The sequence below is a fragment of the Pleurodeles waltl genome, chromosome 1_1 (assembly GCF_031143425.1).
Source record: "Pleurodeles waltl isolate 20211129_DDA chromosome 1_1, aPleWal1.hap1.20221129, whole genome shotgun sequence".
Lineage (NCBI taxonomy): Eukaryota > Metazoa > Chordata > Amphibia > Caudata > Salamandridae > Pleurodeles > Pleurodeles waltl.
Genome location: NC_090436.1, coordinates 179,844,015 through 179,861,643, shown reverse-complemented (window position 1 = coordinate 179,861,643; position 17,629 = coordinate 179,844,015). Strand labels below are relative to the sequence as shown.

Sequence of the window (17,629 nt, the reverse complement as noted above, 5' to 3'; positions counted from 1 at the left end):
GTCTGGCATCATGTGGTCTTGACTTAGCAGATAATGGGTAATGAAATTCAAGTTATTCTGAACAGGTGCCCACAAATGTCTTGCTTGTGACCCCAAAAATCCTTACAATTACATTGGTTGAGGTGGCTATACCAAAGTTCTGTGGTGCCAACCCTCTCATCCCTTCCTCTGAGCACTACTCTGAAACCCTGTAAATGATGGAGGCTGGCTAGAGCAGAGGTTGGGACAGGGATCTGCTGTCACAACAAAGTGTAGTGACAGAAAGAGAGAGGATTGTGAAAGGAAGGGTAGGGTAGAAAAAAGAAGTGAAAGAAATCTGAAGAAATCCGGGAATGGTAGAAGAGTGTGAGTGAGGCAGATGGAGTGAGAGGATGACAAAAAAAATCAATGGAGATCAATGAAGACAGTTGGATGTGTTACATATTAATAAAATGTTACCAGGATAATGTTTTTAAAAAAAGAGGAAGACAGGAGAGAAAGTGATGGAGTGCCAGACAGTCAGTAAGAAAACAGTAGGCATTAAAAAGAACATCACAGATGGCACACTAGCTGCCACCTCATTGGAGAAGCCAAGGGCAGACTGGTCCTGGAGTGGTCAGCCTCTAGAACAGAGGTGATGCATATAAAAGGGCAACATAAAGAGCTGGCACTAGCATGAAGTGTGAAGAGCGACTACTGGGGGGTACTGTGAAAAGCTAGCACTGATGATTACCATAAAGAAAATATGCTAGTGGACAAAGGGAACAGTTGGCACTGGTAGACAGTGGGAATAGCTTGCACTGAAATGATTGTGAAAAAAAGAAAGAACTATCCGAGCACTTTCTCCGAATCTGAACTTCATTCCTCTGGAAATTAGGATGAACCTATTGACCATCACATTAAAAAAAGAGGTAAAAAAGATCTTATTAAACATATTCCTCTCATGGTGAACCAGTCACAGTTGATGACAACCCAGTCTCATCGCTCCCACCAGGATCAACTCTTGGCATGCATAACTCTTTCATCTACCCTCTTCCGACCATCCCACTGCAGGAAACAATTCACTTGCACTTCTCCAAAAGAAAGCTCACTGTCTGAACTGTGAACTCTGTGACAGTTTTGGGAAAATTGTGGTAATTTGTGCCAGTACAACAATGAACATCTCTGTATACTCACACCTGTGCCTGTGTGTTGGTTATGTTATGAACCAGCTCCATTGTACAGCTCTTTGACACCTTTGGGCCATATTTGTGCTGTGTGAAACTCTGTAGGAGAGTAGCCTCTTTCTAGCTTGGTTACCCCCACTTTTAGCCTGTTTGTCAGTGTGTTTGAATGTGTTCACTGCTAACCAGGACTGTGCTTTTGCCTCTAAATTTGGTTGCTACTAACTTTTTATCCCCACAATTGGCATACTGGTGCCCCCATGTGAGTCCCTAGTATATGGCACCTAAGTACCCAAGGCACTGGGATTCCAGGGGATCCCTACGAGCTACAGCAGTTATTCTGCCACCTATAAGGAACCCATGCAAAGAGTTCAGCAGGCCTTCCATTGCAGTCTGCGTGAACTGGCTGTCCGCACCCAAATTCACTACAGGTCACTGCACCAAGTCACTGTTAGTCAACACTATAGTAGGCCCTCCCAGCCCAGAGGGCAGGTTGCAGGTACCTGTGTGTGAGGGCACCCCTGCACTAGCAGAGGTGCCTCCATGAACTCCAGCCCCATTTTACTGGACTTCGTGAGTGCAGGGACACCACTTTATATATGTACTGGACATAGGTCACTACCTATGTCCAGCTACATAATGGTAACTCCGAACCTGGGCATGTTTGATATCAAACATGTCGGAATCATACCCCAATACTGTTGCAAGTATTAGAAGTATGATTCCATGCACTCTGGGGGCTCCTTAGAGGACCCCCAGCATTGCTACCACCAGTCTTACAGGGTTTTCTGGGCAGCCCAGCTGCTGTCACCCCTCAGACAGGTTTCTGCCCTCCTGCTGCTTGATCTGATCAAGCCCAGGAGGGCAGAACAAAGGATTTCCTTTGGAAGAGGAAGGTAACTGCCTTCTGCGATGTGAAGGGTCCCCTGTGACCACCATCCCCCCAGGTAGAGTCCTCCCCCAGCAGCACCCCTTTTCCTCCAACCGTAAGTTTGCCTTTGCCAAGACTTTTTGGTGGAAATCCTTCACCAACATTCATCTGCAAATTCAGCTTCCAGTGTGGGACACCTTTTGCATGCATCAGGAAGTCTTCACCAACGTCTGTGCTGCAGTGCTCTGTCTTCCTTCTTCGTCGACCAACTCCAAAAGGGAGCTCTGGATGGGTAGTATCTCCTACTCCCCCTGGTCTCCACAGACACTCTTGACTTGGTCCTCTCTCTCCACAGGTCTCCATCTTCAGTGTTCCGCTGCTGATTTCTTGCAGGCTGTTCTGTGTGTCTTCTTTTTCTTCCTTTCAGCCTTTGTGGTGGTCTTGGGGAAACCCAGTGTTTTACTCCTGCATTCCTGGTCGCTGGGGGTACTGCATTACTTACCTGTGTGGTTCCTAGTACTCCTAGCTCCCCTCTAAATGATTTACTTAACTAGGTGGGGGCCCTGTGTTCACATTACACTTCCTTAGTATGTGGTTTGTGCTCCCACTAGGGCTACTATTGCTTATTGCTATTTTACACTGTTTTCTAACCTTTTTATGCCTCTTACTGTTTATTGGTATATATATATATATATATATATATATATAGTAATTACTTACCTCCTATTGGAGGGTTGCCTCTCTAGTATTTTCTGATACTGTGTTCCAAAAATAAAGTACTTTTAATTTTGTACAACCAAGTTTTTTCTCTCTTGTGTGTGAGTACTGTGTGACTGTGGTGGTATTGCATGAGCTTTGCATGTTTCATAGTTAAGCCTTGGCTGCTCATCCATAGCTACCTCTAGAGAGCCTGGCTTCTAGACATTGCCTACACTTCACTAAGAGGGGATACCTGGATCTGGTATAAGGTGTAAGTACCATAAGTACCCACCACACACTAGGCCAGCTTCCTACAAACGCTCAAATTTCTCTGTGGTGTCCAGTGTTTGAAGCTTGATGTGGTACCCGGTATGTGAAGCTTGCAGTGGTGAGCAGTATGAGAAGCTAGCACTGATGCATATTGTGAAGAGTTGTCACTGATTTAGAGTGTAAGAAACTACAAACGGTTGGCAATAGAAGATGATACAAGTGGACATGATGAGGGAATCACACTAGTTGGTAGTGTGAGAAGCTTAATCTGGGGGACAGTGTTAAGAGCAAGCACTACTGAGCAGTGTGAGGAGTTTGCACTGTTGAGTAAATAATGCGTTTACTTTGGCCGGTGAGGCGGTAATCAAGGATTAGCAAGCATTCTGAGAGGGTGGCATTGGTTGGCAGTTGGAGCAGCTGCCAGTGATGACAGGCAGTGAGAGAGGCAAGTACTAGATGGCAGTGTGAAGAGTAGCCACTGATGTGATGAGCTAGCATTTGTGGTTAGAATAAGGAGCCTGCACTATTGAACAAAATGAAGAATTATAACTATCATGAAAAATGACCAATCTTCCGTGGAGGACAGTGTGAGAACTAGGCAGTGTGAGGAAAAGTCACTGGTGGGCAGTCTGAGGAGCTGACAGTAGTGTGCAATGTGAGGTCCTGCGCTTGGTGAGCCCTATGAACAGTGGGCACCACTGAGTACAACACAGCAGGAGCCAGGGGGCAATATGAAAAGCTGGCTTTGACTATGTACCACATTTTTTCATTCTTCCTCATGGGTATGCTGCCCTGCTGTATTGAGAATGCAAATATATGCTTTTTACTTTAAAAAAAAAAAAGCTGGGTCTTATGGTGAGCGTGGGAAGCTGCAATGGGTTGGCTGCCATTAGTGGGTACTGTGAGGAGCTACCACTCGTTGGCTTTTGAAGAGCTGACATTTGCTTGAAAATCAAGTGACAGTGGTGGGAAATGCAGTGTGGGGAGTCTCCACTCTTGGGCAGTGTGCAGGATTATATAGGTAGGGGTGAAAGGTGGCGGGGAGTGTGATGAGCAATGGTAGTGTGACTAAATGTCTCTTGTGGGCAGAGTAGTAAGAAGTAGATACTGTGGCAAGTGCTAGGCATCGACTTGGGTAGGAAGTGGGGAGGGAAACACTAGTACACAGAATAAAGAGCTGGCATGTGTGGGCTATGTGAACGGCTGACACTAGTGGGAAACGCATGTGTCTAGCATTGATGAGTACGGCAAGAAAAAGCACCTTTAGGAGTGTGAGGCACAAGCTCTTTAGGGCAGTACATTTGAGTGACCAAATGGACAGGTGTCACTAGTGAGCAGATGGTATTTCTCCCTGTTTAGTGTAGTAGGCCCAACATTTTGGCGCCATCCCAAGTTTCTTGCCTTTGATAAATCTGGGACTGCCTGAAATACCATTGGTGGATGCACAGGAACACACATGCTCCACCCATGGAACGCCCTCCGCAACTAACTGCGTTGCATTACATTTCTTTAAAAAGTTATGCAAGGAGGCACAAATTGACATTCCTTTGCTGTGTACGTCCCATTTAAAGACTTGGTTTGCCTTACAATGGCTTGCATCACGCATGGACCAAATCAAGTCCTTGGTAAATATTCCCTTTTGTTTCTAGAAACCTGCCCAGAGGGCTCCAGGGTTGCAGGAGTAACTACAAAAATCTTTCCCAGCAGCTGAAGAAACCTGGGACTTAGTCATCACATTTTCCACCTCCAGAGGACTAGAACAGGGTGCTGAGGCTTGCCCAGATAATAAGGCCACAGATGCTGATGCATAATTTTCCTCTGATTTAATATTATATCATATAATGTACTTTTCCGTCCATGTTGCAGAATTTAGCCAAGCCTTCTGCACAAGTTGTTCCTTTATTGCCACATAACGTCAGCTGCCAAGTGTATTAATAACCTTTCCTTGCACTGATTATAGTCTTCTGTGTCATCTCTGCAGATGTACTGAAGATGATGCTGCCGTTTATCAGATATCAGCAAGGAACTGCTTAGGAATGATCAGCAGCTCGGCAGTCATTGAAGTTGGATCATTTACTAAATCCGTCATTTACCAAAGGCTTTTCCAGTATCCAGCACAAACGACGGACATGCGCAGTAGGAATGAAGCGAATGTGCAATGCATTGACAAGCCTGAGAGTGAACATCAACGCTCAGCACCGGAACAGCAAAGCAAAACCGGAAGTTCCAAAAAGGTCATAGTCTCTGTTGGCACTTATCATTCACCCTGCACGGAAACAAGCAACACCCAGAACAGAAATGGGTATTTTATGGAAAATAAACCAGAAAGTGTACTTGGGATAGGTGACAGAATTATTTATCATAGCCCTGTTACTGAACTTCCACACAATAGTGATATAAGATATGGGCCCGGCAATTACCGGGATTTGGATGTGTGCCACAAGAGGGAAATACATTCCACAAGTTCGATTCCAGTATGGAGTGATATGGACCCCTGCCACAATACATACAGCAGGCTCCCGGGCAGGAAGGACGAGGACTTGACCATATATGAAGAGGGTGACCTTACCAAGCCGGTGACCAGCAGTGCACCCTCCACACCCAGGAACCATACACAGTGCGCGGAGAAGCAGCAAAGGCCATCCAGGTATTTCTGCACCAGTGTGGAGCATTACCCGGGCAGAAACGTCATCACAGCTGATGAGATGCGTCTTCAGGATGACTTGTGTGAGCTGGAATGTTCTGACTTACGGGAAGGCGGCTGCAATGGCTCCTGGCGAGGGGCATTGCAAGAGGGTGATGCTTTGGCTAAGGTGACATGCCACAACCGTGATGACGTAGATCTGAGCTGCCCGGATGGGTGCGTGCCCTCCCTTGGCCTGAACGGAGCGTCGGATTACACGGAGGCTGCAGATATCACCATTGGCTTCTGTGACAGTCACTCAAACCGCGGAGAGCTCGAGACAAGTGCAGTCCAGCTCACAGGCCGTGTGTCAGCCCTGCAGACCGAGATGGTGCTCAGTGCTGGGCACCTTCAAAATGCCCTCTCTCCAGTGAACAACAGGAGCTGCCAGCTGCCCAGAGCTGCCACCGCCATCCAAAATGATTCTGCTGCCATCGGAGAAGAAGGCAAGGGGGTCCGGACAGCTGGAAAGGGGTTTTATCTTTATATCCCACACGGTTCAGTCGAAGAACTAGTCGAGGCTGCGGCATTGCATGAAACAGAGCATCCTACTTCAGAGGAAATTTCAGCGGTGATGACTGAGAAACCCACAGTGGAAGAGCTTGCAAATGGAAGTGCAAAGGGCAAAAGGGCAGGATGTTCCCGGAAGGAAGACCGCAAGATCTGTAAAGTGAACTCAGCTGGGCATGTCAGCAGCGTGGCAACATCAGGGGGGCGCCGTGAACATAAACTGCTTCACAGAGGCATACGAAATGAAGTAAAATCTGGCATTGGTGAAAATATAAAGAGCAGACACTCGCATGCAGAGGATCACCGCTCTTCTGCGGGGCAGCTGGAAACAGAAGTCTATCAGACCAACCCTGTTACTCATATAGAAGACATGGATATGTCTTGTACCTGTGACCAGAGCGACAGCCTTTCCAATAAAGACATTATCTCCTGTTCTTCAAACGCAGTGAGTAGAAACATATTCTTGAATACACTCCAGCACACCCTTGCATCTTTGTATCCTAACACAACAGTGCCTCTGTGTTTAGTTCCTAAAATACCGTTTAGGCAACCGTGAGTGACAGCCCCTGCTGTGCGGGGAAATCAGGTTGTGTGAATAGGCCTCAGATAAACAGTATGCACTCCTAATTATAGCAAAAGGGGTGATAATACTAAGGCCTACTAATGGAGCGCCGACAGCTGGATGGAGAAATCTCAGAAGTGTTATCTAATAGATGCTCTTTATCAAAAGAATGCTTGTAATCAGGACGTTTCATGGATTAAGTATAACATGTCTATAAAGATGCACCGTTTACATTCTCATTCTAAACGAATTTTACGTTTCAGCATTGTTAAACGAAATGTGTTCAATATATATGCAAATACAGTATCACAGAATAATATTTCAAAGAAAGTACTGTACGTGGAGTTCAGAATGTTGGATGGTATTGTTCAAATTGACCCGGAAACAATTTAAACACGCAACTCAGTTTGACGTGTTTCTCTTTCTTGTATGAAAGCAAGTAGTAAAATAGTTCACTCAGGCAGGATTGCCAGGCAGGCAGCCATTAAGTAAATAATTCATCCTTCATCCACCTGGGCAGTAAAATGGGGCAGTCTCCTGTTGCCTGTCAGTCTAATTTCTGCCTGCATGGCTGCTCAGAATGAGACGGATAAAGATGAGGACCATTGTGTGGTGGAAGTGGTGTGCACCCGTGACCGGCAGGTGCAGCCCATGCACATGATTCGGAATTAGACCATTAAAAGTCTAATGTAATTTTGGGCAGTTTGTTGGAAAGGACTTTGAGCATCTTCTGCGGGCTCATTTGCATATTGTACACTCCTGTGCAAACGAAGTCCTCCTCCACCAGCTCCACAAGGAGCTCTGCTCTTAGAGAATTCCGCCGGTTGACCATACTGCCATGCTCCACCCAACACTGAGTAACAGCCAGCATTGTACCACCCAAACCATAAATGAGGATCTTGACCTTTTAAAGATCTGTATGTTTTTACTTTTTGCCAATATTAACAGTAGGACGGTTATCAGTAGTATCAATTCATTCACATGCCTCAGCCATCAGTTACTATAGTACAAAACTTTCTTTGCTTTCAAATTGACTGGTCACGTCGCTTCTGGTGATATCATGGGGAAGTAAACGGTATTGTGATGTCACTCATAAGGTTGTCCACCACTGAAGGCTCCTTGAGGGTCTGCTGTTACATTATACACATGGAAAGGCTGAGGCAGTGAGAGAAACTCTAGAAAATAATTCAGCAGTGAAAGCATATGACATAATTACAAGAGCCCTTGAGCGTGCCAGGGTGTCACAAGATATTGGAAAATGGGACTGCAGCCCAGGGCTTAGTTTTTCAGGGCCTCTGTGCTAAGGGTTACTAGATGCCGTTTGTGTCCTTCATCGTTCCCCTTGTGTGTATGATTTCAGCTTGAAAAGATGTTCCCCACACCCAGCCTATATTGTATGAGGAAGAAGTGTGCACTCTAACCTATATCAAAGTGTGGGGCTTCTAAACGTTGTTTTCACCTGCTAAGTTTTTTTTTTTTTTAAACTAACATTGGCAAAGTCAATTTGTCTGCTTGCATTTCAGTTTCAGTCAGACCCAGTCGCTCTTCCAATTGTACTTTTGCAGCATCGCAGGAGCAGTGTAACTGCCAAACACACGGATTCAAATCAACAACCCAAAGGCTCAGTGTGGTTGCTGGGTACACCAAGGGCTAATTTCTCTATTGTTAGAAATGACTCCGTGGTCCCCATTGCAATTCATTTGATTTTCTGTAAAGTGAACCAGCGTGTCTTGCTGCAAAAGTTCTTTTTGTACACAATGCATGTATGTAAAAAATTGAATTTGCTAAAACAGCTTTAATCAAACGTACTTTTCAGATTTAAAATAGTCGCTCATGCATTGGAATTGAACCACTTCCTTGAGATGGGATGATACATAAAACAGCCAATAGCATGAGGCGAGAGATGTATACTCCTTAAGGCTGATCCAAGAGGTGATTAATATTGTCTCAGAAGAATGGCTGAAGGGACAGACCTAAAAAGGTTGTAGGGGTTACACACAGCCCATCCTCATATATTGCAAGCATTAGATGTCACAGACAGCTGTATTCCCAAGTCAGACCAAACTAAATCAGTGTCTAGAAAGGCTATAGCGCTGAAAAGCTACTGTCAATGACAGATTGATATGCCCACAAGAAGAGATACATGAAATGTATTAACACAAATTTATGTTTTTTTATACCTTTATTTCTGGTATGTTATGGTAGTTGGTTCAGTTGCACTAGGGCATTTTTTTTTTATAAAGTTCCTTTTGTAACACAGTTGATAGTTTACTTTTAAGAGGTGAAACTGTGAGAACCCTGTAAAAATTAAATATGATTGTTCAAAGGTTTGGTCTTAAAGAAAGGTGTAGCTTCACCATTAGGTTTGTTAACTGAAATTATGTCTGGCAGGTCTCTTTAGCATGAGGTTTAACTCTGTTGTCACTCGATAAGTCTGCTGTCAAATGCTTAAAAGTACTTGGTTTATGTTGCCTGGACATATGTTTTTGTGCCTGCTGTATGATCTGCCAGATGTTTTGCCGTCAAGTGATTGCGTATGGAACAGCTCTTTTATTTAAGGGAAAGATCTGTTGTCAAATATCTGGGCATAGAAGGTTTGTGTATCCTGAGAGATGCATTTGTTATTAAATGGTGGAGCCTGTAAGTTCTCTGTCACATGAAGGATAGCAGATGACAGAGCCTGTAGGAGCTCTGCAATATGTCTGATAGGTCTGTTGCCATAGGCCAGAGCTCTTCAAACTAAAGAGAGCCCTGTTATCAAATGCCCAGGCCTGAAAGGTTTCTCTAATCGAAGTGGTTGATAGATCTTCTGTCGTAGTCTCAAACTTGAAAGATGTGTGTGGGTTTTCTTTCAGAATCCTGAGTCTGATGTCTTTGCTGTTAGAAGTGTTAGCCTGTAAAAAAAATGTGCTACTTGAAAATAGGTTTACTGCCACATTTCTGCTCCTGCAAGATATGTGTATTTTAACCTGGGTGTCCTGCCTGAGACTTAAGTTTGTACGTTCTCTGTACACCGAGGGGTAGGTTTGCAGCTGCCTGAGTGCTGAGCCTATAAGTTATGTGTAACACGGAGGACAGCTTTACAGTCAGATGCTTAATCCTGTAAGAGTTCTGTAAGCAGATGGATAGCTCTGCTGTCATAATGCTGAGCCTGTACGTTTTGTGTGATCTGAGCAATACTCTTTCCTAACAGTGCCTGATTCTGTAAGACAGTTTACTTTCTAAAGCCTATGGGTGTTATATCTCCATAACAAGATGTATAGTTCTTCCTGGTGAGACTTTAGCCTGTAAGGTCTCTGTAACCACTGAGTAATATGATTTTCGAAGTTGGAGTGAGCTGTGTAACATTTATATTTTTATTTATTTTATTAAGTCGTGGATTACATTTCCAGGATATAGTCCTGCTGAGGCCAAAACAATTTAATGATTTAAACATCAGCAACTTCAGAGACCCCTCCAATGTGTATTGCTGCCTATCTGCATGGTGGAAGGTCTTGCTTTCTACCATGCAGATAGGCAGCAATACACCCATCACAAGGACCACCCATCTGTCCTTTATTAGGACAGACAGGTGGTCCTTGTAACATCGAGGAAATCAGAAAATGTCTCTCTGAAAAGCCATAGTTCCGCGTATCTTCTCAATCGTAATACATTTTACTGGTTTCTCAGATCCAGGCTAAGCGCGTTCCAATGCTGAGTGCATAAAGTTCGGATAGTACATCCACCGCACGTCTTCTGAGTGAATTTAGATTGAACAATAAAACTGGTATTACTAGAACTGAAGTTGACGCTGGCGGTGTAGTTCAGAGATAATAGGCTGAGCTCCACCACTTCATGATTTGAAAATTAAACCAGCGTGAAAGTAATTCTTTATGCCATAGAGACTATGGGCCTGATTCTAACTTTGGAGGACGGTGTTAAACCGTCCCAAAAGTGGCGGATTTACCACCTACCGTATTACGAGTCCATTATATCCTATGGAACTCGTAATACGGTAGGTGGTATATCCGCCACTTTTGGGACGGTTTAACACCGTCCTCCAAAGTTAGAATCAGGCCCTATGGGCCTGATTTAGAGTTCAGCGGACCGGTTACTCTGTCTCTATGGTGACGGATATCCCATCCGCCGAAATATAAATCGCATTGTATCCTATAGGGTTTATACTTGGGTGGACGGGATATTCATCCCCGTTGTGACGCAGGAACCTGTCCGCTACTTGATTTTGCATTCTCTGTAATTCAATGATGTCCTCCCTGCATGTCATGTTGCAGTATTCATGCTGTGATAGTATGGAGATTGTAACCTAGTGTCTTAACAGGAGGATGTTTTGATAGCACCTGATGGGAGAAGGAGAGACGTTTGTCAGGTCATACCCTGAAAATCTTTGCGCTGGGGCTATGTCCATTCTTAGTTTCCCCAGCTGCTCAAATGGGAGCTTCAAGTGCAAAACCCAGTTGAAACAGCATTTGTGTTCTTCTTACTGAAACACATTAACACATCGGTGGTAAAAAATGGGGAGCAATATGCGCATTCATTAGTTGTGCCCATTGTTTAGTTTTTTGCACCAATAGTTACCACCAACGAAAATCGGATTGTAAATTCCCAGACAGAAACCCGAGTGGGTAAATTGTTCATTCCACTCCTACTTGGAAGTAGTGATAAAATGGTTGGAACATAATATTTGAACCACTTTTGGAATCTGTTCGCACAGAGCAGCTCGTGTGGTGGTCTTCCCATGTAGTTAATCCAGCATAATTACTTTGACTAATTGACTAATTGAATTGTGTTTTATTTGATTAAGGACACTTACTGCTCACGCTGCCCTAGGGTGTCTTGGTGTGGAACTTATAGATGCCTAAAAAAGTATGTTAGAACTTTTGAAAATATGTACAGAGGAAACTTACCGAAGCCCACCAGGGTTATTCGGCCTTAGATCTTTAAGTTTAATTAAGAAATACTGAGCCTGCTCTTTATTTCTAAGGACGCGTTCAGGACTTTGGGGGAAACTTTGTAGACAGGAGCTAAATAATTAATACTTTTTAAATACTAAGCACAATTGTTACCTAAATGTGGTCCCTAACCAGCCAAACTGCAGCATTCTGCACCCTTTGAAAATTGTACCTGGGGTCATATTACATTATTATGGCACAAGGTGCCGGATATAGTTTAAAAATAAAATACACTGTTGTAGTGCAGGGATGAGCTTGTGCTTACTCTAGAGGCAGCCCACAATTAAAAGAGTAAACAGTTTTCGCCTCCCAGCTGGGTGTAATCTGTGATTGCACCACTTGTGTAGAATACCTGGGGTGGTCAAAAAGACCACTGTGCCCTTCTCCCAAGTAACACCCTTGGGAGCTTACTGGATGAGCGCCTCTTCATAAATGGTACACCATCAGTTTACCTTCCCTCTTTTATGCTCAAGTCAGTATGGTGTGAATAAGGGCCAAAAAGCATTCCAGATTAAAATGGGATCATCTAAATGAGGGAATGCCTCCTTAGGACTGCACAGGTGCAAATATGTGCCTGCATGATCCATATATTACAGAAGAGTCTGCAGAGGGTCAGTGGCCCTTTATGTAATACCAAAGTGCTAGTTGGGCATAAAAATGGGTGCAAACCTCCATTGTGCTCTTGAGACACATTCTTGTGGCCACTGGAAGGCAGGTAAGGCTACTTGCAGAGAAATACAGTAGTCAAGTCTGGAGTTCACAACCACCCCCACCACAAGTGCCTTCTGAGTGGTAGGCAGTGAAGGCAGAGCATATCTAAGGTACTACGTTGGTGGAAACAGTTGCCAACCACAACCACCACCTGGGAATATAAAGTGGCAATTTGGTGAATGATGTCACAATCGGTCTCAAAATTCCAGGTGACATTATCAAAACAAATGTATATATTAGAATGCCTATGGTTGGTGATTGTTAAAGATGTAGGACTGGACATAAAGAACTGTTTCTGTTGCTAATGAGTGAACAATGTTGATCCAGGAGGACCATATAATTCAGGAAATCCACATAAGATACATTTAAATGCAACTAATTTAAATGTAATTCTTTTATACATTTAAAGACTGGTATTGCCAAATACTATATTTAAAGGCTATGCTGTAAAATATGACATAAGAGAATAGCAGGAAAGAGAAACTGAAGAAAATAGCCACCAAGTAAAAGTGAAAAGTAAGTACGATGTCCTTTGATGTTCCTTGTTTCTGTCTTAATGTACAGGAAGGGCTAGTTTCTGTAAAATCGTAAGAAAACGAAATATCTTTCTGAAAAATGAATTGATCCATTTTTTAAAGCAAAGAATAAAACCTGACCTGCCACCTGAACTGATGGTCAGAACGGAACATTACTGCAAGCAGTATTGGACCTGATTTACAGTTTCCAAATGGATACTATGTCACAACCGTGATGGTGGAGGGGATATCCATCATGTTTGTAACACAATAGGGAAGAGATGTGGCCCAACCCCCAGAGCTGACGATTTAGGAACTGGGGATCCGGGATCGAGTCCGAATATGACCTTCTGTAACATAATCTGGTGCACGTGTAAAGCCCTCCAGTGCGATCAGGCCGAGTTCACACTACTTAAAAAAATTACCCTGCTACCAAACTCTAAATGAGATCAATAGTTACCTGCAATCTTGTACAATGATTCATGCTCGGTTTTTGTAGTCTCTTATTTAGAGCTTTTTATTTCTTCGTAGAACATAAAATTTTAAAACTAAGAAAATATTTTAAGAAAACTGTTGTCACATTACAACCTTGCTTTTCCTTTTCAGACAGCTCTTGGCGGCCTAATATCCTAAAAGCAAGCACACTCCGAGCATTAGTAACATTCCCGGCTGTGATGGATAGCACGCTCGGAAAATGTTCCCTGTCATATTTCGTTGGCACCTGGACACAGAGGGCATGCTGTGGTCCAATGTTTCCACTCTCTGTGGACGGAAATAGCCGCCCTGTCAGGCGAAGCAAACGATGTCTCAGCTGTGATGCTTGCAGTGCAGATGTGGCTCGCATCTTGGAGGCTGTCAGACCGCACTCTCACTAGAGCAACTGCAGCCAGCGTTCCTCCCAGGGTTAGGAAAGATTATAAGAGGCCAAGGAGCGTCAGAAAGACTTTCCTATCTGACACTCATATTCATCAGAAGGTAAATGTCTCTCTGATTGTGATCTCGCAAGATAACTTCTGCTAGACCAGTTCACTGAAACAGTCACAGACATTTAATAGTCTTAAATTATGAGATTTTTAAATACTGCATACAGTGTGGAGTACAAATAAGTACACTTCATAAATTAACCTATATATTACAAAATATGTACACTACCACATATTGTCTGCTATTTGTACACCAATCAGAAGATGGGGGTGATTAAACAAAAAATACATTTCTTAGATACTGTAGTTGCCAGTAACATTACACATTTTTGTCGCTGAGCAATGTGTTTGTTGCCTTGCCTGTAAGAGACTCTGGCTTTTCCGATCATGCCTTTCTCCTGCCTTCCTCCTTGTTTCAGTCTTGTTCCAAAAGTGGAACGCTAACACCTTTATACTAGTATTAGTAGTGTCAGTTACAGAGGGTTAATATCAGAGGGTGGCAGCTGATAGAGCGTTCCGTACTAATAATTTACCTGTATTTGGACGCTCTTTAGGCCGATGAATCTTTTGGCTAAGTGGGACTCTCCTCACTCTATATCGGTCAATTTAATCAAATCAATAATCAATAACGAACATAAGCAATACCCTGATCAACATAACACTTAACAATTAATCCAGAATACATTTCGGCGAACCCTGACCTTTCAGTCAGGAATAACCACACCAGTTTATTCAAAGTTAGTGAATTTATTTCCCTATATTAACAAAGCTAGCACAATATAGATGTGTCTCAACACCAAATGATAAACGTAAATGAACATTAATAGTTGTCCATAACGGCGGAACAAGTGCAATCTATGCAGCATTTGAATAACAAGGCATTCGATAATAGCAATGCAAATCACTAAAACTATAATCTGTAATGAGCTAATTGCATACATTTAGTCAGCATAACAAGGTCTCAAATTGCATCGTGCAACAAAAGGAATCCTCATCTAACCTCAAATTAGCATCGGCATGTGGGACTTCATGCAAAAACAATTTAGCAACATTAATTTGGAAACTCCTAACTAGGGCTCTTATCAAAAATCAGCAGTTGGTTACCTAAAAGAAACACAATGCAATTGTACAATTTCCTTTCATATTTACCAATTACAATCAGCATTCAAGGAAGTCTTCGTCTCACAGGTACCGTTTCTCGATCAGCATGGGTACCATTTCGATCAGCATGGGACGGGGCAAAGGGGCAGGGGTGGACGGGGCAATTGCCTCACGGCGGCAAAGGGACAAAACTATTACTTCATGCAAAGGGATCAATCAAAGTTAAAGTCTCTAGGGCGAGAATCATTTAAAGTCTCTTTCTCTCGATTAGAGAAAGCATCAGAGTCTCTTTCAAAATGGCGTCGCAGCAAGGTGGGCCATAATAGCTGCAATGTCCTGCAAAATGGCGGGATGTCCAATAATGGCTGCAATGGCTGGTAATGGCCGCAATGTCCGGGTAATGGCTGGTAATAGCTGTAATGGCTACTTTCCTCTCGTGCACCTGGTTTAAATAGACAACAGTTCAAATCCAGTAGGGTCTTCCATTGGAGGGTTCATAGGTTGACTTCAAATTGTCCAATCAAAAACAACAGTTCTCAAGCTTTTACTTAAGCATACATTATCCTTGGAGACGGGTACGCAAGTTGCAACATTTTATACCAATTAACTCACTTTCAGAGCTTCCATTGTCCGCACCTGCAGATCGACCTTGGAGCAAATAGAAAAATGCCAGGCTGGCACGAAACCTTAAGATAAGCATGTGAACGATCTCAGTGGAAAAGTACAGCTTCAAGCAAAAATACACGTTTATTAGCACATTGGAAAAATACGAACATCTAAACCGTGAGACCAGGCAACTAGGCCAAAGCCTGCACTAAAGTAATGCTAAGCTAAAACATTTCAAACAAGCAAATCATAGCACGTGTTTACGATTATGTCGGATTAGTGCACTTCTAATACATCACGTTATATAAAGCACGCTTATAAATGTTGGCAAACTACTCTGAGGGCACATTTTGTCCCCGTACAATCTTTATTAGTTCGGTTAAAATCACACATGATTATTGCTACACTACGTTTAAGCGCTAATAAATGTAAAACCTTCATTTCAGCTTCATCACAGCCGACACCTGTTTCGCCTCTTATTGGTGCGCAAGCCTGGGTCTTCTGCATTGGGGTTCAAGAGGATTCATCGGTTAGAGCATCCACTGCTGTGTAATCATATAGAACAATATTCTCTAACCTACTGTAATTGACACTACTAATAACGTAAATGTGTCAGCATTCCACTTTTTGAATGATTACTCTTTTGTGGGATAGGGGGCCCAACCCATGGCTGCAGGAATGTAGTTATATGCCAACTAAATGTTGATATCACTACCTAAGTAGATACTGTAGTGAAAATGTTTACTTTGGGGCCCGACACTTTCACCAGTCATTTAATTCTTCTCGCTGAACTTTTTTTTTAGGATTGGATTAAAATCATAGCTGTACGCAAGACCTATTGTTACCAATACTTTAACATATGCATGGAGTGGACTTTGGCTGCACCCCAAAGAGTATTATTCTCTCACTTCATGCTGTTGACTCTTTGGTTCATCCTATCACCTTCTATGCAGTGCATAGGCCGCGATGCAGGAGGGACTAACTAACATCTCAGAAGTAGACTGAATCATCCCACATTAAATTATTTATCTTATTGATGTATTAGATATATAGAAAACGCTTATCTTCGTTTTTTTTCCAGTAAAGAAGGCTTTTAAAAATATTTTACCAAGAACTCAAATTGCAAGTCAGATCTATTGGTTTTGGACTATTGGACTCAAAATGCCAGTCAGATCTATTGGTTTTGCCAATGCTTGTTGCTAAACTGCAATCAGGCTGGTTTGTTTACTTTGAGCTTGGGAGAGTGGTGGGCTGTTGTGGATCATTCTGCAATTGCCGTTGCACTGGATAGTATACTTTGAAAGCAACAACAGTAAACTCCTGACTCACTTTTCCATTCTGAAATTTAAATTCCGATTAAATGTTTGTTAAGCAACATTGTTGCATATTCATAAGCACTATTCATAAAAATGTACTGTCTCTGAACAACTTCCAATATTTACCTAATGTATTAGGCGAGTGCACTTTCTAAGAGCTGGTTTACATGATACTAACAAAAGATATGTATTTTATCAGGTCAGTATTCCATCTTTTAGGGTAGTGTATGTAATTGTTTTCAGTCACCTGTTCTTTCTTAGCAATTTCCCTCACTGCCATCTGTCACTGAGGAGATTCATTCTCCTGCACCATGCTGCCCCTTTGTGCCTTAGCTGTGCCGGTGAGCAAGCCCCTTATTTGGAGGGATTTTCTGTGAGAGAAGATTTTTTTAGTAAATAAATAAAGATGACTATGCAGAAATAGTGCCGACAACTGCTGTACTGTATATTAAAACGTTGTCATTGTTTTCTCGAAGGTTGAGGACTGCAGTGGAAGGCAAATTCAAATTTGTTCAGCTAATTATAACTAGACAGTTTCATTTTCAACAAACACAGTTGCAGATTTTCGCTGATCTACAGTTCAATTTTAAAATTAGGAGTCCATTTTACCTAGTAATTAACTATGGAAATATATACATCACTTTCAGTTCTCCTCTCTTTCTTCATCGACGTGTTAGTCATTTTGCTTTTACATTATATTATCATAGGAACTACACCAGTGCCAGCAGATTAAAAAACAGAAATCTGAAGAAAGAGCCCCACAAATTCAAA

The 17,629-nt window shown here is 42.8% G+C and overlaps 1 protein-coding gene across 1 annotated transcript in view; it reads left to right on the top strand.

The window, feature by feature from the left end:
• Nucleotides 1-4,979: 4,979 nt before the first annotated feature.
• Nucleotides 4,980-17,629, top strand: part of ALPK2 (alpha kinase 2) — a 163,276-nt gene continuing 150,626 nt past the window's right edge. Inside the window, exon 1 of the mRNA XM_069220227.1 lies at nucleotides 4,980-6,620. Within this exon, the coding sequence (XP_069076328.1) occupies nucleotides 5,019-6,620 (1,602 nt within the window). The 5' untranslated portion in view covers nucleotides 4,980-5,018. The remainder of the gene's footprint in view (nucleotides 6,621-17,629) is intronic.